A 27,919-nucleotide genomic window follows, 5' to 3' on the forward strand; every position below is an offset into this window, starting at 1 on the left:
AAAAAAGGCGAGAAACAATTTTTTTCCCTTTTCTTTCGGGGGGGAGGGGAAGGGTGTAAATTGATGACATATACCCTGAAATACCCAGGAAAATGTTTTTGACCCTTCAGGCATTGGGAGCTCAGCCAAGAATGCAAATGCTTTTCGGAGACTGCGGGGACTGTGGGATAGCTGGAGTCCTCAGTCCCCCCTCCCTCCCTCCATGAGCGTCTATTTGATTCTTTGGCTTTCCGTTAGCTTGTCACACAGCACTGTGCTGTGGACTCTGTATCATAGCCTGGAGATTTTTTCAAATGCTTTGGCATTTCGTCTTCTGTAATGGGGCTCTGATAAAACAGATTTGTCTCCCCCTACAGCGATCAGATCCAGTATCTCCCATACAGTCCATGCTGGAGCTCTTTTTGGATTTGGGACTGCATCGCCACCTGTGCTGATCAGAGCTCCACGCTGGGCAAACAGGAAATGAAATTCAAAAGTTCACGGGGCTTTTCCTGTCTACCTGGCCAGTGCATCTGAGTTCAGATTGCTTTCCAGAGCGGTCACAATGGTGCACTGCGGGATACCACCCGGAGGTCAATACCGTCAATTTGTAGCCACACTAACCCTAATCCGACATGGCAATACTGATTTTAGCGCTACTCCCCTAGTCGGGGAGGAGTACAGAAATCGATTAAAAGAGCCTTTTATATCAATATAAAGGGCTTCGTTGTGTGGAAGGGTGCAGTGTTAAATCAGTTTAACGCTGCTAAATTCAGTTTAAATGCGTAGTGTAGACCAGGCCTAAGTCTCCTGCACTGGCTGGACACCCAGCCTTTGATGCTTAAACACTTGTAAATTGCCTGTCAGTTGATACTGTTTCCCCTCGCTGCCCCACACACAGAGGATTGACATTTCATTGCCAGAGCCCCATGGGTCTACCCACTTTATATTTCTGCCCTTGGGCTCCACATCGATGCTTATTCTCTTGTGAAGATCGACTGGGCTTCTGGAGCTCTGTGGATCAGTGTAAGGGTTGCAGTGATGGGGTGAGGCACTGTGGGCTGGTCCCTTCTGTAGCTCTTCTACCACCGTGCTTTCTCTTTCTTTGAGCAATCCCAGGCAAACCCTAATCCTCCTAGGTTAGCCTGGAGCTGTGGAAAGTGTCATGGCCAGTATTAGACAGCTGGAAGGATCCCACACCTCAGAAGTTCTCTCTTACTTGGGTGTTATTCCAATGGGGTTGCTAATGTTTGTAATGTGTTCTGAGCTCCTCTGCTGAAGGGGCCTGGGAAGAGCAAAGGATGATGAGTTTCTAAGGGTGAGCTTGGGCAGATGGGGTGAATGCAGAGAATGCCTGTCCTTTGCTCACCACAGGTGCTGCTCACCAAAGTAGAACGTGTCTCATATTTATATAATCCAGAAGCAGCTTGCCAGCCCCAAAGGCCATTACTCCACCGCCTTCTACCTCTGTTCTAATTGAGGAATATACCGGGTGCTGCCAGTTTAACTCATTGACTTCTCCCAAAGAAATGGGAAAATCTGATTGAATTGGCATGCCTGCTTTTTGTATAGACATGTCTGGGAGCTTAGACCCCTTGTCTTTTAACCCTGACTTAATTCCTTGTATTTCACAGGGTAGAGGAAAAACTGTTAAAAGAAACAGTGAGATTTCAAAATGTAGTTAACAAATGAGAAGGTTATGGCAGGCTGCTAACCTTAACTTTGCCCACTTCCACATAGGCATTGCAATTCAGTGTCTAATTACATGATCTCCTGCTGCTATTTCCATGGACCCCTGTCTGTTTTATGTGCACGGTGAATGGTGTATTGTTTAAAATATTTTACCACACATGCACTCGTGTGAATTGCATTTTAAAATGGTTCTAACATGGCCAAATTTAAACCAGTTTTTCTTAGGATCCTGAAAGTCACCTTTCCTCCCTAGGAATCATATTCCTGCCAGTTTCCAACTCTCCACTTCACACTGCATAGATGCTAGAGCTGGGTTGTTTTTTGTTTTGTTTTGTTTTTTAAAGCAATAATTCCATATCTAATGGGAAAATGTCACCTTCCCTCTCTGCTCTCACATAGCTGAATAATTTTTGCTCAAACTTTTCAAAGAAACTCATTTACCTCTGGACAGAAACCAAGCCTCTTTAATTCCATCCTGACAAGTGAAAGATTCAGAAGATTGTGAGCCACGGTAAAAGCTGGGTAACCATGGAAACACTTGAACCCCCCACCCTTTAACTGTGGATGTCCCTGTGTTCTCCTTGTCCCATAATGTTTTGAGATCCTGTGTTGAGGAGTGTTAAGTATATGGTCACTATAGAATCAGCTGTGACATACCAAAGTTGTAACCGTTGAAGTAATAGAGAGAAAAGTCCTTTCACATCATCCCCACCTCTCCCTGGGGCCAGTACAGGATTATTTGCTAGAGGTTTTTTTTCTGGCATTTTGCTGAGTCTAGTTTTATATGCCCTGACCAATCCACCGCTTCCTTCAAGAGACGATTCTACAGTTTGATGGCTCTCACTGATATTCAGCCAAAATGTTCCCTTCCTTCTGTCCCATTACTCCTACTTGTACCTCAGAATGCTACATTAAATACTCCTCTCCCACTTTGGTATTCACGCAGTTCAAATGTCTGTAAACTGTTCTCACCGCCACTACCTCCAATCATCATCCTTTTGCTAAGCTAAATATTCAGTCTCTCTAGACCTCCAACGTTCTTTGTTGCTCTCTTCTGAGCTCCTCCCGTCCATGAATTTTTTGTGATTACGTGATGGGCTGTGGTAAAATGCTGTTGGGGGCGGGAACAGTCTGCAGTGTAGAGCAGGGACACTTCAAAGGGGCTAATCTGTGCTGATATGACAGGTTCTCACAGCTCACCTTGGTCACAACAATATGGTGGTTGAAACTGATAAGACCCGGGTTCTGGGTTTTTTTGTTGAAAATGTTTCTCTCTGTTCCAGATGTGGTAACAAAATACAGTAACTTCATCAGCTTTCCTCTCTTCCTCAACGGAAGACGCCTCAACACGTTACAGGTTAGACTGAGAGCCATGGGCAGGGCAGTGATTGAGGGGGAAACTTGTAACCCTGCAATGGGCTCAGGAAATGAGTGAATGGGTCCAAAAAGGACCAAAGACTGCGAATGGATGAGGTGGTGGCGATTGTCCAGGGCAGGGGATCACAGAGCCTTTCTGAGGTGAGGAGTTATTCAAGATGAACATTCTTTCCGAAACCATTGACCTAGTGAGTTGAAATGTCTGGTTGCGGTGAAGCTGATTGGTTAGCTTCAGCTGTACACTCTTGTGCCTCACAGGGTCATAGTCTGATAAGTTGATAAAAGCTGCGGCTGTTTTAAGCTTCTGCTGGAGCTTGTGTATGTGTAGGCAGTGAAAGCAACTTTTCCCTGCACTGAAAAGTGCCTGTTCTGGGGGATTGTGATCTCCAGGATGGGGATCAGCCTCGCCAGGATCACCCACTCCAGTAATTTGTATCTTGTTCAGAGGAGAGATAGGGCAGTAGCTGTGGAGGTTGTTGGGCAGCTTTCCAGGTTATAAAATCGCAATAACTTCTGATCGTTTCCAAGTTATTGGGAGTTTGCTGGTGGTGATGACTTTCATCAATAGTGCTGCAATCCAATCGCACCCTCTTGGCCCAGTATAGTTAAGGAAATCTGGATGGATGCTGCCTGTGCCAGCTTCTTTGGAAGCAGAGAAGAGAGCTTCGATCTCCGCTCTTGTGACGGTTTGACAGTGACTTGATGGAGGGGCACTTAGTGCACAGCCCCGCAGAGTCCCGGGCTTGGTGGGGCTGCAGTTGGGGTCGTGTGCCCCCCTTGTGGCTTCCAAGGGTCGTTTGCCCCTTCCCAGTGCCGCCGAGGCTTGGCGGGGGCTGCAGTCAGGCCAAGTGCTCCTGTCCTGCAGGTGGGCCAGCTCTGGAACAAGGGCTGTGTCGTATCGTTCGCCCCTGCCTCCCCCCCTGGAGTTAAGGCTGTGTCCCCTGCCATGGTGGGGGGCTTCGCCTGTCAGTGTCTTGTCCCCCCCATGGGGCTCCATTCCTCCCCCCTACGTAGCTCTGCCCCCGGTTATTTTTAGTAAGGTAATGGACAAGTCACAGGAATTTTTGTTTATTGCCCGTGATCTGTTTGTGACTTTTACTAAAAATAACCATAAAAAAATCTTAGCCTTTAGTATGATATGCTGTTTGGGCACAAGTGAAGACCTGCTGACTTTTTAATGGACTGCAGTCTGAACTCTGGGGAGCAGCACAAAACTCTGGTCCTAGCAACAGGTGCTGTAAAGCATCTGAACTGCTCACTGAATCCCAGTTACACCTTGGATCCTGGAAACCCTCCAGTACCTTTGTAACTTCTGGTCTTATTAAGGGGCTGTTTAGGAATGACCCTTTTAAAAAAGGAAACTTGCTCAGCATATTGCCTGAGATGCACGAACAGTGGGCCTATTGGGCTTGCTATTAAAAGGCAGAAGATATGACGTGTGTGTGTGTGTGTGTGTGTGTGTGTGTGTGTGTTACCAGATGGGTGGGGATTTTAAGCCTCCCTCCTCCCCCACAGGCACTCTGGATGATGGACTCCAAGGAAATTGGTGAATGGCAGCACGAGGAGTTCTACCGTTTCATAGCCCAGGCTTACGACAAGCCTCGCTATACCCTGCACTACAAGACAGATGCCCCCCTCAATATCCGCAGTATCTTTTATGTGCCTGAGATGGTGAGACTCTGGCATTTTCTGGGGGTGTGGGAAATCCTCAGTGAAGGGAAGGATCACAGAATAGACATCCTTTCCAACTTGAAGAGCTACAGCCTTATGTGCCCAGCACTGCAAATTGCTTTTGGAGTAGCCAAAAGGGAATTCCCAGTGCCTAAAAGAGATGGAAGCATCTCTCCAATGAGGGTAGTGTGTCACAGGATAATTGGGGTGCATTGAACTGTGTCTATTTGTCATGAGCAGAATCTGGCTTAGGTGGGAGAAACCCTCACAGATTCACATGCTCCTGTAGTTCCGTTCTGATGAGGAGGATAAAAATGTGATTTGCTCTGATCTCCTCAGACCTGTGAAACCCATAGTGAACATCAGCAGAGTGTGGGGCTTTTGTATGAGCCACACTTGGGGCCCCAAGCAATGCCCCATGGGTTTTGATGGTATAACTTCTTCTCTTGCTTCTGCAGAAACCATCCATGTTTGACGTCAGCAGGGAGCTGGGCTCCAGTGTTGCCCTTTACAGCCGCAAAATCCTCATCCAAACCAAAGCCACTGACATCCTGCCAAAATGGCTGCGGTTCGTCCGAGGTAGGCTGGTCAGGGAGCGAGCAGGAGAGTGAATGGTCTGCAGCAGTGCCTTCCTTGAGTGTCACTTAGGGCAGTTGATGCAGATTTCTGAAGGCAGCCAGGATGGTGATATGAGACATCTGCTGGAGATTTGTGGGAAGGGAAGATTTAGCAAAGGGCTTGGTCCTCTGAGTCCAGTTGTATACTAGTCTTGAGCCACTTCATTGCCACTGTTTGTTCCAGGTGTTGTCGATAGTGAGGACATTCCCCTGAATCTCAGCAGGGAGCTGCTGCAGGAGAGCACCCTCATCAGGTGAGCAGACAGAGAGGCTGGTTCCCAGGGGATTGTGATGAGTGCTAACCCATCTCTGGGTGGGTGGTGATAAGCTATAGGATGTCATTTCAGATCAAGACCTAGCAGGTGAGCCGTGCAGTTCCCATTAACAAGATTTTCTGTGTATAATCTGATACTATGTAGCCTGAGAAGCTCCAAACGCTCTCATCCACGAGATGTTTCTCAACTAGACATGGTAGACAGAGTGTTAACTTGCTGTGCACCATCCAGCTTCTTCTTCGAGTAGTGTCCCTGTGAGTGCTTCACTTCTGGTGTGCCTGCGCCTTTGAGCGAAGATTTTGGTAGCAGTGCCTGTTCAGCCTATGCATGCGCCCCGCTCATCCTCATGCCCTGCACCGAGGACATATAGGGCTGTGCAGACAAACCACCCTCAGTTCCTTGTCTACCACAAAGTTCCACAAGGGAAACTGAGGCAGAGTAGAAGGAAGGCAGGTAATGGAACATCCACAGGGTACATTATGAAGAGCTCCAGTTTTTTGAGTGGTTCTCATGTGTATTCCCCTATGGGGTATGCATGTGCCCAGAGATGGAGAATTTTGCAAGCAACGTCTTTTGGTCTGCACATGCACCCTGGCTCACCTCATGCCCCTGACTGAGCAGTTAAAGGACGGTGCAGACTGACCACCTCTTCAGTTCCTTCTCACTGCCTCGTTGTATGTGTCAGAACCTCCAGTGTCCAAAACTTTGGCTTTCTCATTTCTCTGTGACTATATTTAGCTATCTGTAAAGAGTTTTTATCATTCAGGTGTTTTCAAGTTTTTATCTTATAGTTATAGTGTTTTGTAATTAGTCTTCCTGGCCTGGAAAGCCACTCCTCTTTCACCCCTCATTCTATACCCTGTTTCGATACTGGACTATGCCCACTAGTCCAGGCTTCAAAATTTGTGCTTTCTTCCCACAAACCCTCCTGGTCAACTATGATCACCAATGCTGCTTGCACTCTCAGGGAAGCCCACATTGCAGCAAGTTGCAGTATCTGCTGCACATTCTCCAGCCATACTCAGGAAGGGTGGGAACTTCACCTTCAGCTCCACCTAATGAAAAAGGGCATGATGCTGCAATCGAACCCTGGCCAGAGGACTTCCCTCCCTCCACTGTACACTGGCCTGACTCAACAAGGAGTGTGTCTCCCACCATGAGGTCCAACTTGGGAGCAAAGGAATTGAGCCCCACAGATCCCTCGTCGGAATCTTGTCAGGAGAGCAGAGAGCATTCTCATAAGTTTGAGACTAAGACTTGAAGAAGTTCGATTCAGCCCTGCCTAAACCGAACAAGTCTATAAGCTTAGCTGAAGAGAACCTAGGATGTCCCAAGTCCTCAGAAGCATGACAAGAAAGCCCACACAAGTTTGGTGGCACTAGTGCCTCTGGTACCTCACAAACAGAAACCCCAGGATCCACCAGCACTGACGAAGACCGATCATTGAGAGCATCAGTTACCCATGGTGCAGTCTTTGTCTTCAGTGGCTGTGGCACTGACTGTCTCTGCCACAGCTCTGGTGGACTGGACCCCTCTAGCTCTGGGAAGAGCCAAGACCTAGGCTCCTCTTGTGGACATCTTCACTGCCCCATACCCAAAGTCTCCCTCTCTTTTGGGTCCCTCCCTTTTCAGAAGGGTTATAACTCCATGAGGGGCGCCAGCCTTCGGGAGGAGTCTGTGTCTCATTCCATTTTCAGGCTATGACTTCCCTCCAACAGCTTCATTGGTACTGCCGTTGGAACCGGAATCCGCTTTCTTTCTATCAGGAGATTCTAAACCATTTGATGAATCATTATTCCCTCCTCCAAGACCCAACTTCTTGGTCAGAAGACTTGGGCAAGATTGGGACCAACCTCCACCTCGTCACCAATCTCTGAGCCCATGCTACCCCTTGCCATGGAGACTTCTGGAATCTCCTTTCAACCCATCCAGTTGTCCTTAGAGGGGCTGTTGGTCCAGCCTGCTAGGGAGTTGCCCTTTCCCTCCCCTGTGAGAGAACAACTGGAGCTGTAGAGGAGACCTTTGAAGAACAGGAGGCAAGGGCTGACAAGGTGACCCCTCACACAGATATGTCCTCATCATTGCCGGATGAGGCTGTAATGCCTCTACTACCTTCCATGGTGGATGACTTTAGACAGTTCCAGAAGCTGATGAACCATGTCACAGATGTACTTCAAATTCCTCTTGTGCAAGTCCAGGACTCCGATAATAAACTCTTGGACCTTTTATGAAGGACATAAATCCACACCGTGTAGAAGTCAAACATAGGAGTTTATTACACACAGCACTAGTGGAGTGTCACCTTTCTTATTAGGCTCAGAGACACTGTCAATCAATTGATTACAATAGGATATATAGATTTTCCATGAGTGGGAGAAAGTGATGGGATAGGCAGTTCCACACTCCAGGATAGCTTTTGCAGCAAAACAAGATAGCACATTAGTCAATGGTTAAAAGGTTACATAATGTCTCCGCCCATGGTCTTAAGTTAGCAAGTTAACATTTAATTAATACTTTGATAAAATGTTATTAGTATAAAATATATATGTTGAATTCTGATTTGGGGTCCATAGGAATGGAGCAACTCCTTTGATTGTCCAACAGGTACATTTGTAGGGATTAAAGCAAAGAAACAGTGAAAGTATATGGCAATAAAGATTTTCCCCTTTATGTCTTAAGGCAGGCATTGGTCCCTGGGAAGGGAGGTGGAAGGATGCCATATCTTATACTGACATGTGCCAACTTTTCATAAACTCAAGGTTGGATCTGTGGGAAGAACATTCCCTACAGAAGAGACTGACACAATAGGAACAGGGATTCTTTGTTTAATTTGCAACTCTGAATAAGACACAATTATTTAGTTCTTAGCTCCAACACCTGGCAATTTGCTGACCAGGCCTATTTTAGCAAAAACAAGATTATCTGTTTACCCCAGCTTTCTTTTAGCTGATCACTATTTGCTAGGCCTCTGGTCTCTTGACCAGACTCAGGACTTTGGGTCTAAAAAAAGAGCTGGCACAATCCATATACCAATGGAGTGGTTGTTACATAAAATGCACATGGATTTTAACCCTTCGTTTTACATACCTCTGCTGTAAAATGTGTGGCACTTCCAATTAATGAGGCCCTTCTACAGCCAGCCAGGATGGTCTGTCAGACTCCTGCCCTGGCACCCGCTACGTGCAAATAGGTCAACAAACAATACTACGTCCCATCCAAGGGTTCAGAATTTTTATTTTCACATTCAACACTGGATTCCTTGTTTGTAGATGCAGTTAGTGAATGTGGGAGGCAGCACAACACCGAGGCTACCCTATATAACAAGAAGCAGAAGCATCTTGATCTTTTCAGTCACAGAGTAGATTTTGTGACATTATAATTCAGGATAGTGAATCACCAGGTGCTCGTGTCAAACCGTGACTATCTGCCTTACAATAAATTGAATACCTTTATTGAATATTTCACCATCAATAATTTAAGGCCATCATAAATGGAGGTCAGCTCGTGGCAAAGATGCCATTACAGGCTGCATTAGGGTATGTCCATACTGCTCACTGGATTGGTGGGCAGCGATCGATCCAGCGGGGATCAATTTATCTCGTCTAGTTTAGACACAATAAATCGACCCCCGAGCGCTCTCCCATCGACTCCAGTACTCCACTGCCACAAGAGGCACAGATGGAGTCGACGGGGGAGCATCCGCAGTTGACTCATCACAGTGAAGATACCATCGTGAGTAGATCTAAGTGCATTGACTTCAGCTATGTTATTCGTGTAGCTGAAGTTGCATAACTTAGATCACTCCCCCCACCCCCCCGCCCAGTGTAGACCAGGCCTTAGATGCAGCCAGTACTGCAGCCAACTCCATTTCCAACACTATCATAATACAGTGAGCATCTGGGTCCAGCAATCTGGCTTCCCTAGTGAGTTACAAATCTACTATAGAAGACCTTCCTTTCATCGGTCACAAGTTGTTTTCTGAATCTAAGGACAACTCCCTCTTCTCTTCCCACTTTGAAGGACTTGAGGGACACACTTAGATCCCTTGGGATCTCTACCCTTGCAAATAATAATTTAAGCAGGTCTCAGAGAGCGCAGAGGTCTCACTTAGCTCATTTTTCTAGCTTCTGTCAGCCACCCGAACCAGTGACCAAGAGGCCACAGCTACTTCATCCCAGCCATCTGGATTATCCGAGTGCCAGTTGTGATGGCTTGGTCGAGAGTGTGAACCACTCACTCCACAGAGATTTACTTCTGCACCATTCTATCCACATCCCCCCACTTTTGGATACCGCATCTCCCAATTTCAACCTGCGCAGAAGAGCTTAACACCAACAAATGTGTTTTGGAGACCATAATATCTAATTATTCCATCCATTTCACTTCTATCCCTCCCTCCCCACCTACCCCACTTCCCTGTCCCTTTTCAGGGGCTCATCTTGCATTCAGTTGCTGAGACAGGAGGTTGCCTCGCTTCCATGCTTAGGAGATATAGAACCCATCCCAGTTCAGCACAAGGGAAAGGGGTTTTATACCAAGTACTTTCTGGTTCCCAAAAAGAACGGAGGATGGAGACCAATATTAGATCTCAGACATCTGAACAGTGATGTGAACAGCAGAAAATCAGGGCAGTGACTCTTGCAGTTATAATTCCCCCCTAAATTGCAGGGATTGGTTTGCAACTCTCGACCTTCAAGATGCTTATTTTTATGTTGTGATTCACCACTTTCATAAGAGATTTCTTTGCTTCATAGTCAACTTCGACCACTACCAGTCCCTCTTGCTTCCTTTTGGCCTCTCCTCTGCCCTAAAGGTATTCTCAAAGACCATGACAGTCATACCCACCTACCTACTAGGGATGTAAAAGGTTAACTGGTAAGCATTAGGCTTATCGGTTAACCAAAGTTTACCATTAACCTCAGCAGCCCTGCATCAGGCTGCCAGGAGGGACCCCAGTCCTGCCATGCCAGCGAGGTCCCTGCTGCACCATGCCAGGTGAGCCGGTGGGACCCCAGTCCGGGCCAGAGTGGGCCCCAAGCCCTAGCTGCACTGGCTCGCTCATCCTCCCATGTGTCAATGATTGGTTGCCCAGCAGACTGATATTATCAAGAGGTATGGTCAGCAGTACAAACAGCAAGATTGGTATTCCACGGTTTAGGCCTCTGACTCAATCTCAAGAAGTCTGCTTTTACACCAGCATGTCGGATAGATTTCGTAGGAGCTTCTCTGGATGTGGTGACAGCCAGGGTTTACCTACATATGAACAGATTTGTTGCCCTAAAGAATCACATAAAAACAGCCATACTGGATTAGACCGGTGGTTCACCTGAGCCCAGTATCCTATCTTCTAACAGCAACCAGTGTCGGATGCTTAAGAGATAATGAACAAAACAGAGCAATTTTGAGTGATCCATCCCTTGTCATCTTGTCCCAGCTTCTCAAGGATTCAGCTCAATCCTCAAACCTTAGCAAGAAGTTGCCTCAAACTGTTAGGGCAGATGGCAGCTTGCATTTTTGTAACACAACACACCAGTTTACATCTTCGATGTCTCCAGGGATGGCTCAAGACAGTCTGTATGCCCAGCAAGCATATGTCTCTCCCTTGCTTGGTTCTACAGTCACTCAGCTGATTCAAGAGCCCTTCAAAGGTTTCTGCAAAAGTCCCATTTAGTCAAGATCCTCTTACCATCATCATATCATCAGACACATTCCTCTTGGGATGGAGGATGCGCATCTGGAGTCACACACAATCCAAGGCAAATGGTCGTCCCAAAAGCAGCTTCTCCACATCAACCATCTACAGTTGAGAGCAGTCAGAAATTCTTGCATTCATTTCCTTCCTCTGATCAAGGCCCAGTCCATCAAGATCATGACAGACGACATGGTCTGCATGATCTATGTCAATCTCAGGGTGGGATGCATTCTTTCTCACTTTGTGCTGAAGTACTAAAACTCTGGAATTGGTGCATAGTCAACCAGGTAGTCATCTGAGCTTCTTACCTCCCGAGTATGCAAAACACTAAGGCAGATCACCTCAGGAGGCATTTTCCTCAGAATTACTAATGGGAGTTGGACATGCAAGTCTTCAATGGCATATTTCTAACCTGGAGTTGGCAGAAGTGGGCCTCTTTGCAACCACCATCAACACAAGAAATTTTGCAACACAAGTGCAAGAAATTTTGCTCGAGAGGGGGACTAGATCCTCAATCACTGGGGGATGTCTTCCTCCTCTCATGGAAAAGAGGTCTTCTTCATGCGTGTCCACCACCACCATTAGTTTTGAAAGTATTCAACAAGATCAAGCAAGACAAGGCTAGATTCACTGTAATTGCACTCACCTGGCTGAGACAAGTTTGATATCATTACCTCATTCAACTTGCAAGTTCTGCAACTTCAGGCATGGTTCCTAGATGGCTTTTGGGGATAGAGATCCCCTGTTCAACGGAAGTACAACAGATATTATTGAACAGCAGAAGGACATTTTTGAGAATTGTTTACCTTCAGAAACAGAAGAGATTTCATCACTGGTGTATCCTTCAATAATTTTCTCCAGATCACTTCTCTGTCCACTGTCCTTAACTACCTGTTTGAGTTCAAAGATCTGGTCTTGATATGAGTTTGATCACTTGCGGCTGTCACAGCCTTTCACTCCTTGATAAAAGGTTTTTTCTTTGTTTGTTTTTCTCACCTCACAATCGCAAGGTTTCTCAGAAGCCTAATGAACCCATTTCCACAGATTAGAGAACCTGCTCCTATATGGAACTTGATCTTTGTTCTTACAAAGGACCACTTTGAGCCATTAGCTACATATTCATTGGTTCACTTATCAATGAAAACAACTTTCTTGGTAGCCATCACTTTTGCCTAGAGAGTTGGAGAATTAGGCGCTTTAATGACAGATCCTTCTTTCATTGTACTTTTAAGGATAAGGTATCATTGCAACCACATCCCTAGTTTTTACCCAGTGTGTCCTTTGAATTTTATATAGATGAGACTATTCACTTACCAGTTTTCCTCCTGAAACCACATCAGACTAGGCAAGATTCTGCCTTCGATACTTTAGATGTCAGAAAGGCATTGCCCTTCTATCTGGACAGAACGAAACCTTTCTGAAAGTCTCCTAGATTGTTTGTTTCAGTTGTGACAAGATGCAAGGGATCCACAGTCTCCACCCAGAGAGTCTCAAGATGGATCTTGGGGTGTATTATTTCATATTATGTGTCTGCTGACATTCAACCTCTTTCTAGAGCAGGGTTCTCAACCTTCCCAGACTATTGTACCCCTTTCAGAAGTCTGATTTGTTTTGCATATCCCAAGTTTCACCTCACTTAAAAACTACTTGCTTACAAAATCAGACATAAAAATAAAGAAGTGTTACCGCACAGTATTACTGAAAAAGTGCTTACTTTCTCATTTTTGCCATATAATTATAAAAGATTGATTGGAATATAAATATTGTACTTATGTTTCAGTGTGATACTTGACCTGTTCTTCACTTGTGAGCATTGTCTGAAACCAGAGCCCCATCGTCCAGAGCTGAAGCATGTAACTTAGTTTTGTGGGGCTTCCTGTGGCATGGGTTCCTGGGCTATTGTCCTGCTTGCCACCCCTAGTGCCAACCCCACACTTGCAACCCCTCAAAAGCCATCCAAAACCGCGACCCCCAGGTTGGGAAATTCTGATCTAGATGAATTGAGTACCCCTGCAAAACTTCTGTAGACCCGTAGGGGTACGTGTACCCCAGGTTGAGAACCACTGTTTTAGAGTGTTAGCTCATTCTGCAACATCACAGTCTACATCTGTGGCGTTACTCAAAGACGTTCCAGTGAGTGAAATCTGCAGAGCTGCAACGTGGAGCTCTGCGTGTACGTTCTCCAACTATTATACTCTGGTTCTTGCCTCTGGATCAGATGCTGCAGTTGGCAGTGCAGTTTTGTTCTTGGTATTGGATGTTGTTCTGATGCTCCCCCCTCCTTGTGAGGATACTGCTTTGGAGTCATCTGAAGTGGAACACCCATAGGAACATTACTTGAAGAAGAAGGATGGGTTGCTCACCTTGTGCAGTAACCAGCGTTCTTCCAGATATATTTTCCTGTGAGTGCTCCACTATTTGTCCTCCTTCCCCTCTGCTTTGAAGTTTTACCTTATGGGATGTTATGATAGAGAAGCAGTTGCAGGTGGTTCGCCTGCACAGACCTATATATCCTCAGTGCGGGGTGCAAGGATGCAAGGAGGCACATGCATGGGCCGAACAAGCACTGCTACCAAAAATCTCAGATCAAAGGTGCAGAGACACATGCACCGGAAATGGAGCTCTCACTGGCGGACACATCTCAAAGAACTCCAGTTAATGCATAAGGTGAGTAAGGCTCCTTTCCTGTAGTGAGTTCACTCACTTTGAACAAGGAAGGGTGCTTAAAAGCAATTCTAGGAGCAAACTTTTTCAGCAGTCACATTTCATGGTTGCTGGGGCAATGTTCCATATCAGAATCTGCTGGATGTTCTGAATACCTGCCGGGCTCCCTCTTGGGTCCTATATCATGAATGGTACAGACTGACTTGGCTGGAAATTGGGAGACTGAATTTAGTATTTAGGGCCCTCTGACTTTCCCAACAGGTCCATTGATTGGAAAGTAAAAGGTTATAAAACACATCCAAAAGCCAGCTACAGACACTGGGAGGCTGGGTCCATGCTACATCTTTGAAATAGGCCCTTCATAGCATCCTCCTAATACTGGACAGTGTTCTGGGCCTCTTTTCAGACATGCTGCAATGTTAAGCTACACACAAAACACCCCTACAGTTACCCCTTTATCAAAGGTCTGACCAAACAGATCAGCTTTTACACCATGCCCTGAGGGTCAAAAGAGCCAAGCACTGTAAGGCCAGCCTCCTCTGAGAGTGCCCTTGAATTTGGAATTCGCTCCTCCTTACAGTGTGTCCTGAAGGACAACAGACCAAGGCTCCTGTGCTGAGTGTTCAGAGAGAGAGGTCAGGGTGTTATTTTGTATTCTATTGCGTGAGGTGGGGTTGTTGCCTTTGGGGTTGCATCTGCATCATGTATTCTGCTGTTGTTGAAGTACTTTGAGATTTAGAATAGGTACTTTCTTACAGTAATCAAAATAATTCTCCTTAATTGGAAAATAAAAAGCCTCCATCATTATATATGTTCTTAATTAGTCAAGAACACTCCACCCCCCAAAAATGACAGCATTATAGCCACCTCCTCACTGCATTTGATTTTAGCAGGTGTGGAGTGAGCTGCCTATCGGAAGAGTGCACTAAACCCCTTGTGCAGTGCAGAATGGTGGAGTCTCCTAAGTCAGGAGGAGCCAGGCTCCAGCAGTGGGTTTGGGATACTGCCTTACCCTGTCCCTAGCACCAAGAGCTGCCCCTGCCTGAGATGAGAGTAGAAACCAATTTCAGATCCCGTGTGAAGATGGGGTGAGGGCAAGAAGGCTATGGGTTGGTGTTTCTCCTTTGTTCTTTCCAAGCTATCTCTTGTGTAGGAAATCTGTGACTGAAGCTGTATACAGGGAAAGGGACATTAACCTAAAACCATTGAACATCTTGGCCTATCAGCTGATTTTAACAATACTTGTTCTCACTGCAGGAAACTCCGGGATGTTTTGCAGAAGAGGCTGATCAAGTTTTTCATTGACCAAAGCAAGAAGGACCCTGAGAAATATGCCAAGTTCTTTGAAGACTATGGGCTGTTCATGAGAGAGGGGATTGTGACCATAGCAGAACAGGACGTCAAGGTACATCTCATACTAAGTGTCTGGCTGGTGTGAAAGAGCACAGACTGCTGCCCGGACTTGAGATAAGGCAGTGGTGCGGGAAGGTGATTCTCTTCTGGGGATCCTACCATTTTCTCATGTGGCCATTTGTGCCTGGCCCTTTGGAGATTTACAGATCCTTCAAAATATTCTAACCTCCATAGTGTCCTACAAGCTTTCAGAAAGGAGGTTGTGGACAGGTGCCATTCCCCATCCCTTCTCAGACACAGCCCACACACTATACAATGTAAACCTGCCCTCCCTTTGGCACTTGGTTTTATTAATACAAATATTAATACTCCCACTTCCCTAATTATAGGCCTGTCAGTCTAACATTGATCCTGGGCAAGATAATAGAGCAGCTGATACAGGACCCGATTAATCAATAATTAAAGGAGAGTGATATAATCAATGCCAATCAACATGGGTTTATGGAAAATAGATCCTGTCAAACTAACTTGATATCTTTTTTTTGGTGAGATTACAGGTTTGGCTGATAACAGTGATGATGTAATAGATGTCTGTAAGGCATTTGACTTGGTACTGAATGACATTTTGATTAAAAAACTAGAAAGATATAAAATTAATGTGGCACATGATTAAAAGCTGGCTGACAGGACTCAAAATGTAGTTGTAAATAGGAATCATCATCGAGTGGGTGTGTCCCTAATAGAGTTCCATAGAGATTGGTTCTTGTCCCTATGTTATTTAACATTTTTACCCATGACTTGGAAGAAAACATGAATCATCACTGATAAAATGTGTAGATGACACAAAAATTGGGGGACTGGTAAATAATGAAGAGAACAGGTCACTGGCACAGAGCAATCTGGATGGGTTGGTAAGCTGGGCTCAAGCAAACAATATGTGTAGAGCCTTGTGTGGATACAAAATTTGTATCTGCATCCAATCTGCAAAGATGGTCCATGGATGCGGATATCCATGAATATAAAGCAGATTTCCACCGATTTGCAGGGCTCTAAATATGTGGTTTTTATATGGTTAAATGTATACATCTAGGAACAAAGAATGGAGGCCCTACTTCCATCCTGGGAAGCAGCGACTCTGAAAAAGATTTGGGGGTCATGACGGATAATCAGTTGTATATGGGCTTCCAGTGCAAAGCTGTAGCCCAGGGTAGGCAACCTATGGCACGTGTGCCGAAGGCGGCACAGGAGCTGATTTTAAGTGGCACTCAGACTGCCCGAGTCCTGGCCACCGGTCCAAGGGCTCTGCATTTTAATTTAATTTTAACTGAAGTTTCTTAAACATTTAAAAAACCTTATTTATTTTACATACAATAGTTTAGTTATATAATATAGACTTAGAGAGAGCTTCTAAAAACGTTTAAATGTATTACTGGCACGTGAAACCTTAAATGAGAGTGAATAAATGAAGTCTCGGCACACCACTCCTGAAAGGCTGCCAACCCCTGCTGTAGCCTAAAGGGCTAATGCGATCTTTGAATTTATAAGCAGGAAAATCTTGAGTAAAACAGAGAGGTGATTTTACCCTTTATATTTGGCACTGGTGTGAATGCTGCTGGAATTCTGTGTCCAGTTCTGGTGTCCACAATTCAAGAAGGATGTTGATAAATTGGAGCGAGTTCAGAGAAGAGCCACAAGAATGATTAAAAGATTAGAAAACCTGCCTTGCAGTGATAGAGTTGGAGTTCAATCTAGTTAGCTTAGCAAAGAGAAGGTTATGGCATAATTTGATTACAGTCGATAAGTACCTACATGGGGAACAAATATTTACTAATGGGCTCTTCAGTCTAGCAGAGAAGGGTCTAAAATAGGGGTGGGAAAACTTTTTGTCCCTAGGGCCACATCTGGGTATGGAAATTGTATGATGGGCCATGAATGCTCATGAAATTGGGGGTTGGGGTGCAGGAGGGGTGAGGGCTCCGACGGGGGGTGTGGGCTCTGGGGTGGGGTTGGGGGTGCAGGAGGGTGCTCTGGGCTGGGACCGAAGGGTTCCGAGGGCAGGAGGGGGATCAGGGCTGGGGCAGGGGTTGGAGGGCAGGGGTGCCTGCAGCGCTTACCTCAAGCAGCTCCCAGAAGCAGTGGCATGTCCCTCCTTCAGCTCCTACACAGAAGCGCAGCCTCATCTGTGCACTGCCCCATCTGCAGGTGCTGCTCCTGCAGCTCCCATTGGCTGCAGTTCCCGACCAGTGGGAGCTGCAGGGCAGCACTTGGGGTGGGGGCACCATGCAGAGCCTCCTGGCTGCCCCTATGTGTAGGAGCTGGAGAGGACATGCCGCTGCTTCCAGGAGCCGCACGGAGTGGGGCAAGCCCCTGACCCTGCTCCTTGGCTGGAGCGCCAGAGTAGCTGCAGACCTGCTCCCTCATGGGAGCTCGAGGACCAGATTAAAACTTCTGGAGGGCCAGATCCAGCCCCCGGGCCATAGTTTGCCCACCCCTTGTCTAAGACGATCCAATACCTGGAAGTTGAAGTAGACAAATATAGACTGGAAATGAAGCATACATTTTTAATAGTGAGAATAGAGAACCATTGGAACAGTTTACCAAGGGTCATGGTGGATTCTCCATCGGTGACAATTTTAAATCGAGGTTGGATGTTTTTCTAAAAGCTCTACTCTAGGAATTATTGTGGGGCAGGTTTCTGGCCTGTGTTACACAGGTGGTCAGACTTCATATCACAGTGGTCCCTTCTTGCCTTGGAATCTATATGTAAACAAGAACCGAACATAATGTTCAGCTCAGCCTTTCTGCCCAGGCTTCGCTTCTCCCAGGATTCCTCTCTCAGGACTGCTTAGTCCACACTCTAGATCCAGTCTAGGGCCACTCCCACCTCCTTTGTATCTAAGAGGGAAAGTGAGTTAGCAGAACCCACTTAACCCTTTGGTAGCAGGATCAGCGCCTGCTAACATGGCTGGGTGTTTATGGCAAATATTGCCAGTCCTTTGCTGATATATATATGCCATATTAGAAGCTATAGTTACCCACACACCCACCTGGTATAGTGGCTAAGGCAGTTGCTCATATTAGGCTTGTTTGGTCCCTGTGGGTTACAGTATGAGATGGCTGGGCGTAGCCTCCACCTGCAGTAATCACTTGGATTTGTAAAGTGCAGAGGAGAGTTTCCTCCTCGGTCCTTGGACTGAGCTCCCTTCTGTCTGCTCATGGGAGGGCTAAAAGCCCTATGGCATGGTGGATTATCTTGGTGTCCTGACCACCCCTCTCTCCCACATTAATAAAACAGCTACTGACAGCCTATGCTAGTTCTGAGTGCAGAGTGGCTGCACTGCCCTAGCCTGGCCTGCTGGCTAAGGTAGTTCAGAGATCTGTGCGGAACCCTGAGGTGCTCAGCTACCGCCAGGACAAGTGCCATAAAAATACCCTCTAAAGAAACCACATTCCCCTCTGTCTGTGCTGTGGGGGAGAAGCTCCTCCAGCTTCTCTGATGACCCTGCTGCCCCCAGGGAGCTGCTCTGTACTGTCTGGCACTGCAGGAGACCTGAGCAGAAACCAGAGCAGGTTTCCAGCCTCTTGCAAGGGAGATCACACCTCTAACAAGGTGAATCTCCTCTCCCAGGAGGACATAGCGAAACTGCTGCGTTACGAGTCCTCAGCACTGCCTGCAGGCCAGCTGACCAGCCTGACAGAGTACGCCAGCCGCATGCAGGCAGGGAGCCGAAATATCTACTACTTGTGTGCGCCCAATCGGCACCTGGCTGAGCATTCGCCGTACTTCGAGGCCATGAAGAAAAAAGATATGGAGGTGGGTGAGCAATGCAGTGTCTCAGCAAGATGCAGCACTGTGCTGCCCTCTGCTGCTGCCAGTCGGCTTCAGCACAACAGAGTTCTGTCTCTGCTGCCAGGCCAAGCTTCCTCTCTGTGGGGTCCACTGTGTCTGGTGTATTTTATGGGCTTGCGGGATACAGCAGAGCTGCTGCAAAGGAGACACAACCTTTGAGACATATTGTTCCCTGCTCTCTGCATATGTTACTTCTTCAGTCATTCTGTAGGGCCAGTGCAGCCTAACAGCCCTCTGCCTCCTCTTGGGTTCGGATATTCACCTTGCAGGGGGGAGGGGATTATTAGCTCTGTCTCTTTATTCAGAAGCAAAGGGTAATGGGAGCCTCACAAACGTATGAGTTAGTATTAGTCTGTACAGGCGAAAATCCATGAGCTCTTGCACTTCTCTCGGCTTAACACTGCAGGAGTAAAGCTGCTCTGCCTCAGAGCCCAGCTGTTGGTTTGCAATGCTTGTACCAGGGTGATGAGTGAGGAGCAGGTCAGTGTCTGGGCTCATGGTCTTTTCCAGGGGTCCTAGGATGTTCCTCCTCACCTTTCATAGTTCCTCCCCAGGACAGCAAGATTTCTCTATCTCCAGGCTACTTTGGGATCCACCAAATTTGGGGCAGGAGGGAATTTCCCCTTGCGCATATTAGCAGAGCCCTGTGGGATGTTCAGTTTCTCCTGGGCACTGAGGAGAAATTGGATAGGATCAGGTGGGCATATTCCACACAGTCCATTTCCTAGGACTGCTAGGAATCTGTGGTAGAGGGTAGGGATGAAATCTGGAGGACAATGAAGTACGAGAAGTTGTGTCTATAATCAGCAGTTTCTTGACTCAGCACTGCCCCTGTAAAGAGGAGATCTTTTCACAGAAGGCTGTGCATGCTGAGACATTGTACATCATGGCAGGGTGGATATTGCATGGCAGGGATTCCCATGTTTTTTGCTGGCATGACCCCATTTTAATGAACCATTTCCTCCGGGAGCCGCAGATAGCATGGATGGTGCCGCTTTGTAAAGCAAAATGGCATCCTTTCTCTCCTTGCATAACTGCACACACACCGTACATGTGAGGTCTAACCACACAGAGGATGCCATTTTGTTTGCAAGCTCCATAGATGTGAGGTCACACTGTGCGGAGCAGAATGGTGTCCTCTGCGTACTAGGGACAGCCGTGGTCTGCTCGTGGCACAATCCCATTTGGGAACTGCTGCTGCAAGGTGGGGGGGTTTGCACAGAGCTCAGCAATGTCAGTCAGCAAACCTGTTGGCCTGTTCAGTTGCTGTGTGTGTCTGGGGAGCAGGGTGTTGAGGGGGAGCGGGCAGTGATGGATCTGCCAGCATTCACTTGTGATGCTCTTGCTGGCTAGCACAGCTCTGCTCCCTGGGAAAGGGAAGGGGCTATTGTCCCTGCAGCTTTGATGAGCTGCCCACAATCCTGTTCATCACTGGACACCACGTTGCTTACTGTCCTTTCCAATACAGGTGCTGTTCTGCTATGAGCAGTTTGATGAGCTGACACTCTTGCACCTTCGGGAGTTTGATAAGAAGAAGCTGATCTCAGTAGAGACTGACATCGTTGTTGACCACTATAAGGAAGAGAAGTTTGAGGAGAGTCGCCCAGGTAGAGCATCTCTTCCCCCAGCATGTCCTGTGCATGGCCTTGGGCTCAGCATCTACATTCTCCACCTCAGCAGCCAGATAGTGCTGAGCCTCTCACATGGCAGCCAACTTGGTAGCCAGTGAGAATCCCTGGTTTTCATGCCCTCCCTCAAGAAAGCATTGCCTTTGCCGGGCATGTGAGCAACCTCTCTCTAGTTAGCATCCTGCCTCTGCAGTGCTGAGAGGCACCCATCACCGTCCCTGAAGAAGGAGGGGTTGGGGATGCAGCCTCCCTTCACCAACCAGTGCTGCAGGCCCAGTCTGGGAGGCTTTTAGCCAGCCTGCCTGTCCTGCGGAGCTCACTGGGTTACTGAGGATTCACGAGGCCAGTGGCTGTAAAGGCCTACGAAGTGTTGATTATATTCTCAGTAATAACACCGAGAACCATGAAGCAGGAGCTGTATAGTATAGATGTAAATTCCTCTCTTTAAAATAAATCTAACATTGTCCTGTCTGTGTTGGGGTCAAAACCCTGTCTGGTAAGAGAGCAGGCCCTGCTGTGGACAGGACTCAAGCAGTTTCCTAGTTTAAAACAATGATTAAAATATTGCACAGCGAGTTCACGGGCATCTCTAGCCTATCTTGGTTTTAAAGACAGCTTCATTTTAAAAACAGACACTCTTGATCCCAGAGGTGATATTGCAGAGTGAGGGGATTGCGGTGGAATAAGCTGGCCCTCTTTATGTATGAGGTGGTCTCTGGACTGATGCGGGTTGAGCTTGTGCATTTGGCATGGTGCCATATGTCTGCATCTCTGTTGGTAAGAGACCAGACGGATGGATATGTGAAATGGATAAAGCTGCTTTTCAGGAGCAAAGCACACAATCCCTAGTGCTCCCCAGTGACAGACAGTACTGCATTGTAACCCATCCTCCTCCCCCCAAGCTGCAGAACGCCTGACGGAGAAAGAGGCTGAGGAGCTGATGGCCTGGATGAGGAATGCATTGGGCTCTCGCGTCACCAATGTTAAGGTACATGTGCTATAGGATTCTAGTAGCTAAAGGTGGAAAAGACCTATATAGATCATAACCTCTGAAAAGAGAAAGGATGGTCTTGTGATCAAGGCACTGAACTAGGGCCCAGAAGATGTGGGTTCAGCCACAGATTTTCTTTGTGACCTTGGGCGAATCATTTAATCTCTCCGTGCCTCAATTCCCCACCTGTAACATGGGTGTAAGAACCCTTCCTTTGTCTGGCTTGTCTGGTTAGCCTGTAGGTGCCTCAGGGCAAGGACAGTCTCTTACTTTTATGTGTGGCCTCTGCCACAATGGGGCCCTGACCTCAGGTAGGCCCATAGATGCCATGGTAGTATAAATAATAAATGTCCTCCCCACTTCCCTTCTGCCAGGGCAGGATGTAAATAGCGTATCTGATGGTCCCGTGCTTATCAAGGGATAGGGCTGGATCTACGTGGCCCTTTCAGTAATATTCCTGTATAAATCCAGCTCTCGTCTTTCCCCCTGTATCTCAGTTTCAGTATTGCTTTCTTGGACTCTGTCTATATACCCCAGGCTGGTTTGGCATCCAAAGGGCTAACGCAGACTGTCTCTCTGCTCAGCCTGAGCTGGCTGGCAGCCCCACGGCAGCTAGGAGTATTAAAGGGCTGTATGGCAGGAGGGCAGGGTGGCTGCTAGAGAGACAGAGGGACTGTGGAGAGAAGCTACTGACAGCAAACTAGTAAGAAGAGAAGCCAACGCTCCAGAGAGAGAGAAGCAGAACAAGAGGCTGTAAAGCCCACAGAGGTAGAAAACAGCTTAGGGAACAGCAGTGGTCTTCAGAAGGGTTAACTCTGCCTGCTCCGAATAAGGGCCCTGAGCTGCAGCCCAGTAGAGTGGGTCGGCCTGGGTCCTCCTACCTCTTACCTAGACTAAGAAGGGAGATGGAAAATGGTCAAGGACAGTGAGTGTTAGACATAGGCCAGAGGAGCGAGTCCGAGACTGCTGGACTTTGAGTTTCTTATATTTGGACCTTTTCTGCTAGCTACAAAAGGAGATAGATTGAGCAGTGACTTAGCTAGAGAACTAGGCTGCATAAGATGACAGACTCTCTAAGGCTGGAGGGTTTGTTAGATTGAAAGGACACCACTCCAGGACACAGGAAAGCGCTCTAGAGGTCAGGGTGTGCTCCAGTTCTTTGGCTTGGCTCAGAGGCATGATTGCAGTCGGATTGTTCAGGTACACTTAGGTTACCAGGGAGCAGTTAGGCTAGTAGTGAGCATGCTGAGTGATCAGTAATGTTTGTTGGTAGAATAATTCCTTGAGTTCTCACTCTGTAAACAGTAGAGTGGACTGATATAGCACTCCATCTTCAGAGTGCTTCACAAATGTATACAGCCCTCTGGGTGGAGGATCTTAATTGGTCTTCCGCCTCTGTACAGTGTGGGTAGGTGACTGGCTTGAGGTCAGAGAAAGGTGTCAGTGGAGCACTTCCATACTGTGGGGACGGCCGCTGTAGCAAACTCTCAGGTAGGTAGATAATGGCAGAGGCAGGATTAGACCCATATCATCCAAGCTCCCTGCCCTGTGCTCAGTGTCTGTCTGTCTCACTCACTCACTCGCACACTCAAAAAGTTACTGGTCAGGCTGTGGGCTTTTACCCAATTGTAAGCAGTTTCTTGAGTGTGGGCGTCAGGTCTCTAGGAACTTTGTAGTTTCTGCACTGAGGGGACATCCTCCTCCTTGGCTGAAAACCAGCCTTTGAGCCCTTCATTCTCCCCCCCTCTGAGCCGCCTGCATGTTCCATCCTGTTCCTCTGACAGGTGACTCCACGACTGGACACCCACCCGGCCATGATCACTGTGCTTGAGATGGGGGCTGCCCGCCACTTTCTGCGCATGCAACAGCTGGCCAAGACCAACGAGGAGCGTGCCCAGATCCTGCAGCCCACACTGGAGATAAACACAGGGTGAGGTGGCAGAGCCAGAGCACTTCAGCTTGGATGTTGTGCCAAGGCAGACACTGGCTAGCATGGCAAACTTGAACCAGCTGGGATCCTGCATTCTCTAAGTGCAGAGTTTGTGCTTTTGTGTCTTGGCCTGTGGAGCTGTGCACAGTGATGGATGCAAGCTCACCTGATGTCCAGCCTCATGGGGGTCTCCCAGCAGCAGCCATCTGCATTATCTACCCCACAGGTTATGGGGCTGGGATGCAGAAGGAGGGAGGGAGAAGCTCACAGGTAAAGAGGCAGAGAAGGGAACTTTTGGCCATTAGGGAGGCATTTCACTGTTCCTCCATAGCTTTTTCATGCGTCCAAGGGGCACTGTGACGCTGTGCTGATCTCTCATTCCGTTGCAGGCATGCGCTGATCAAGAAACTCAATCAGCTGAGGGTCAGCCAGCCTGACCTGGCCCAGCTGCTGCTCGATCAGGTGAGAGCCATGTCTGCACCACTATGCTTCCTGGGCAGGCTGCCATATCTGTGGGCAGTAAGGGAGTGGGCCATGGCTGTCCTTGTGGCCAGCTGGGAGCATACACCCAGTGGTCCCCACTCTAGGTATTTTTAGTCCTGAATGGCCCAGGGTCCATTTCCCTAGAATGTTGTGATGTCGTCCAGGAACGGGGCTTGGTGTTACCCACTCTGACCCTGCTCATGTTTGGTGCAGAGCTAGGAGCTATGCTGTTCTCACAGGGGTGGACTGCATTTGGGAAAGAGGGGCAGGGAGGGAAAAAGCGGAGAGAATTCATAGACTTGTCCACTGGAAGCACCTGGTATTTAAGATGGCTCCTTTGAAGTAGGGAGGGGATGGTAAGGCTGTCTGAAACTGACCAAGGCTCCAAGTGGCCCATCACACTCAAATGCACTCTGGAGCATGAGGTGCTAGAGAGAATCCCTGGGCAGCACCTCTTCCTATCATATGATCCCCCCCCAGATGTGCCTTGATGTGTATCCCATGATCTTCTACAGAGGAGCAGCACTTCTCTATTTAATACCAAGGTGGCTTCTGCTGCTAATAACTCTCCTCTTCTCTGTGCCCTTGTCTTACTCAGATTTATGAGAACGCCATGATAGCAGCAGGACTGAATGATGATCCCAGACCTATGGTGAGCCGTCTGAATGAACTCCTTACCAAAGCCCTGGAAAAACACTGAGTCCAAACGTATTAAAAGGGCAAGCTCTGTGCCAGATGCCAGTCTCTGTTCTCTCCGGCACAACTGCTTCTGTTGTTGATTGTTGGAACATCCGTCTGTTCCAAGACTCTGCTGCATGGATAGAATATAGATAGCTCTGCATCATACCTAAATGTGCTTCCAAGTTTCACTTTATAGGGAGGTTACAGCTGTAATTGCTGGACTGTGTATTACCCACACAGAGTCCCATCGTCCTGCTGAGACAAAACCTGGAGATTACTGCTAAAATGATTTGCCAGGATTTCTAAGTTTGGCCCAAAAGTCCTAATTTCATATCGATTCTAGAAACAGCCTTTCCCAGCAGAGCAGTTGACATCAGGAGTCAAGACTAGCTCCATGGACTAGAATTCCATATACCCACCCAAGAATTATCCCTTATACACCAATGGGCTCAGAACACCAGCCTTCAGCACTAGCAAAATTCATTAGCTTGTCAGGAAACCTCCACCTCTGCCTGGCACCTAGGGCTTAGCAGGCGCAGGATAGATTGTTCCCATTAGCAAACACAGGTATTACTGATGGAACAATGATTTGTCAACAGAGTAGTGTGGCAGATAAGGTAGCTCAGCTGCTGGATAACTGAACTTATCCCTGTATCTGGGGAAATGTTTAACAAGCTCACTTGGCTTTTTGGACAGTTTCCAGGGTTTTTGCCTCTCTTGCAGTATAATTTGCATGCCCCAGGTAATCTCTGTTCTGTTTATTTATATTAAATAAATTCCTCTTCATTTCAAGATACCTTCATCGTGGGATTTTGCCTTATTTTGTTTTATGTTATGTCCCAGGTCTGCTAGCATGACAGTTCGCATCCTTCAGACAGTCCCCAATTCTGAGAGGTAGCAGGGTCCTAGAATGGTGGGGAGGCTTCCCTCTGCTGGCGGGAACATGAGAGGGCTGGGGGAGGAAGTATGGAAGGAAGATAGGAGGCAAGTCCCTCAACTATGTATCCTCATTCTTGTCCTTAAGGTTATAAGATCTGAACTCCAGGTTTCTAACATGTGCTTGCTACCCAACAGAAAGGGCCTGAGATAGACGAGTCATCATGGTCCTCCAAGTTTGTTTCTCAATTACACCTGGACAAATCAGTGTACAAATTTTTTTTAATAACTGGCAACTCTGCAAATTCAGCATGAACTCTGAGAGTCAGGCCAGCCTCTTTCTGATTCATCCTTAAATCTCCAGTAATAAGATTCTGTAAGTAGAACTTGGGTAATGATTCTGGTGCTATGTGAGCCAGAATAGATATCCAGCTCTCTCCCAGAGCTATGTGAGCTTGGCAGGTGAACACAAATAAGTAGTAAAAACTTGTCACTAAATCAGCATTTCTGAGGCTGACCAGACAAGATTCAAGAGTTATGTAGTGTCACTTTTGCATACCATAAACTTACCTTAGCCTTCAGTTTTACTCAGATGAGGAAGAGTAGTAACTAATGGCTGATTGGTCTGGGGGCCGATAATGAGAGTAGAATCTTTCCCCTCTACATCTCCAGGATTAACCCAGAGCAGATAAATGATGACCAGTGTCATCACTGACTGAAGTCTGTTCAGTGGCTTATATGAAATGAGTGATGGGTCATGATCCAGCTCCCAGTAAGATACATGTGGCATCTTGTCGCTGTTTGTGCTGGATTCCTTAGTCATTTAAATGAGAGGTACCCAGTAAACTGTTTTTACACCTAATCTGCGTTATATTGTGTATAACAGTAAGAGTGCAAATGAGCTGGCATATATAGGCCACTACATTTGCAGCCAGTAATTAATCTGTCATTAAACACCTCCTTCCATGAAGTGAACCAAGACTGCACAGTTGTTTAAAATATATTCCTTAGAGAGGCGACCTTCTATGCAGAGTCCTTTAATAGATATATTGGATCATTCTACCAACAAATCAGTGCAAGTATATAGGAATGACAAGTTATTACTAGATGCTACATGTATATCTGGGGCTTATTAGAACCCTGTATGATCACTGGAGAAATAGTATGTTGTCCTGTACTGCTAGAGAAATAGTATGCGTCCATGGAAGTAGACTGTATTGTAATGTGTTGCTATAGCTTTTTATGGAAACAGAGTAAAGAAATGGAAACTTCTGGTGAATTCCTGATAAGTATTCACCTGCACTCTGGCCATTCAGAGTTTGCTGACAGTGATGTCTGTTCACTGTCGGGGGAGATGTTGCATGGTGGAATGGAATCCTTTTGGCTGAGTTGAAGTTTAGTGTTGGTTTATAAAACCTGTGTGTTCTATTAGGAACTAAATCCTCCCCTGGCAGGGGCATGAACTCTATCTAACAGGCTATGATCCCATGAATCCTGTGCACCAACCAACCCTTAGGGCCCTAACTTTGGGGTTGAGAGGTGACTGACTAAAAGATCAAACAAAGTAACACTTATTCATGTGAAAACCTGCCCCCTAGCCTATTGTGTCAGTATGAAAAGGGGTAATAAACGGTGTATGAAGGAGGCAGCAGCATGCAGAGGGTCAGACTTAGGTCAAAAAGTCACATTTGTGCTCATGTTATATCAAAGCAGGAGAAGCATCACTGATTCCTTATTTTTGACCCATCCCATCCTTCTGGCTGATACCAGAGCCCTGATGAAGGGGAACAGTGACTGCACATGCAGCAAGAGAATGGAAACAATTGAGTCATGATGTGAGAGAATTAAAATGATCTGTTGGCATATCCTTTTGATGCAGGACCCATATATTCGCAAAGGTAAAGCTGTGCATGACAGGAGAGGCAGTGACCAGCAGAGGTAGGCAGACTGTGAACGTTTTACACATGGAAAAATGAGATGTAGCACCATTAGGGGATGAACAAAAACTACTGACACCTTGGCAGTGCCATGCTATGGATGCAAAGGATTTGCTTGACAGTCGGTCTGCACATGGCTTTGAATCTGAGGGGAGCTCTTCATAGCGCACAATGGAGGCTCCTTCATTAACAAAAATAGTGTAAAGGATGAGCTGCTCCAAAC

At 47.0% G+C, this 27,919-nt stretch overlaps 1 protein-coding gene across 1 annotated transcript in view; it reads left to right on the top strand.

Annotated features, from left to right (window-relative positions):
* The window catches only part of TRAP1 (TNF receptor associated protein 1), a 66,271-nt gene extending 40,586 nt beyond the window's left edge, over positions 1–25,685 (top strand). Inside the window, exons 8-18 of the mRNA XM_030577503.1 lie at positions 2,955–3,028; positions 4,564–4,719; positions 5,178–5,298; positions 5,521–5,590; positions 15,225–15,372; positions 18,949–19,134; positions 20,639–20,777; positions 21,701–21,786; positions 23,574–23,719; positions 24,109–24,181; positions 24,801–25,685. Of these exons, the coding sequence (XP_030433363.1) occupies positions 2,955–3,028; positions 4,564–4,719; positions 5,178–5,298; positions 5,521–5,590; positions 15,225–15,372; positions 18,949–19,134; positions 20,639–20,777; positions 21,701–21,786; positions 23,574–23,719; positions 24,109–24,181; positions 24,801–24,902 (1,301 nt within the window). The 3' untranslated portion in view covers positions 24,903–25,685. The remainder of the gene's footprint in view (positions 1–2,954; positions 3,029–4,563; positions 4,720–5,177; positions 5,299–5,520; positions 5,591–15,224; positions 15,373–18,948; positions 19,135–20,638; positions 20,778–21,700; positions 21,787–23,573; positions 23,720–24,108; positions 24,182–24,800) is intronic.
* The last annotated feature ends 2,234 nt before the right edge of the window (positions 25,686–27,919 follow it).

The sequence above is a fragment of the Gopherus evgoodei genome, chromosome 10 (genome assembly GCF_007399415.2).
Source record: "Gopherus evgoodei ecotype Sinaloan lineage chromosome 10, rGopEvg1_v1.p, whole genome shotgun sequence".
Taxonomy (NCBI): Eukaryota; Metazoa; Chordata; order Testudines; family Testudinidae; genus Gopherus; species Gopherus evgoodei.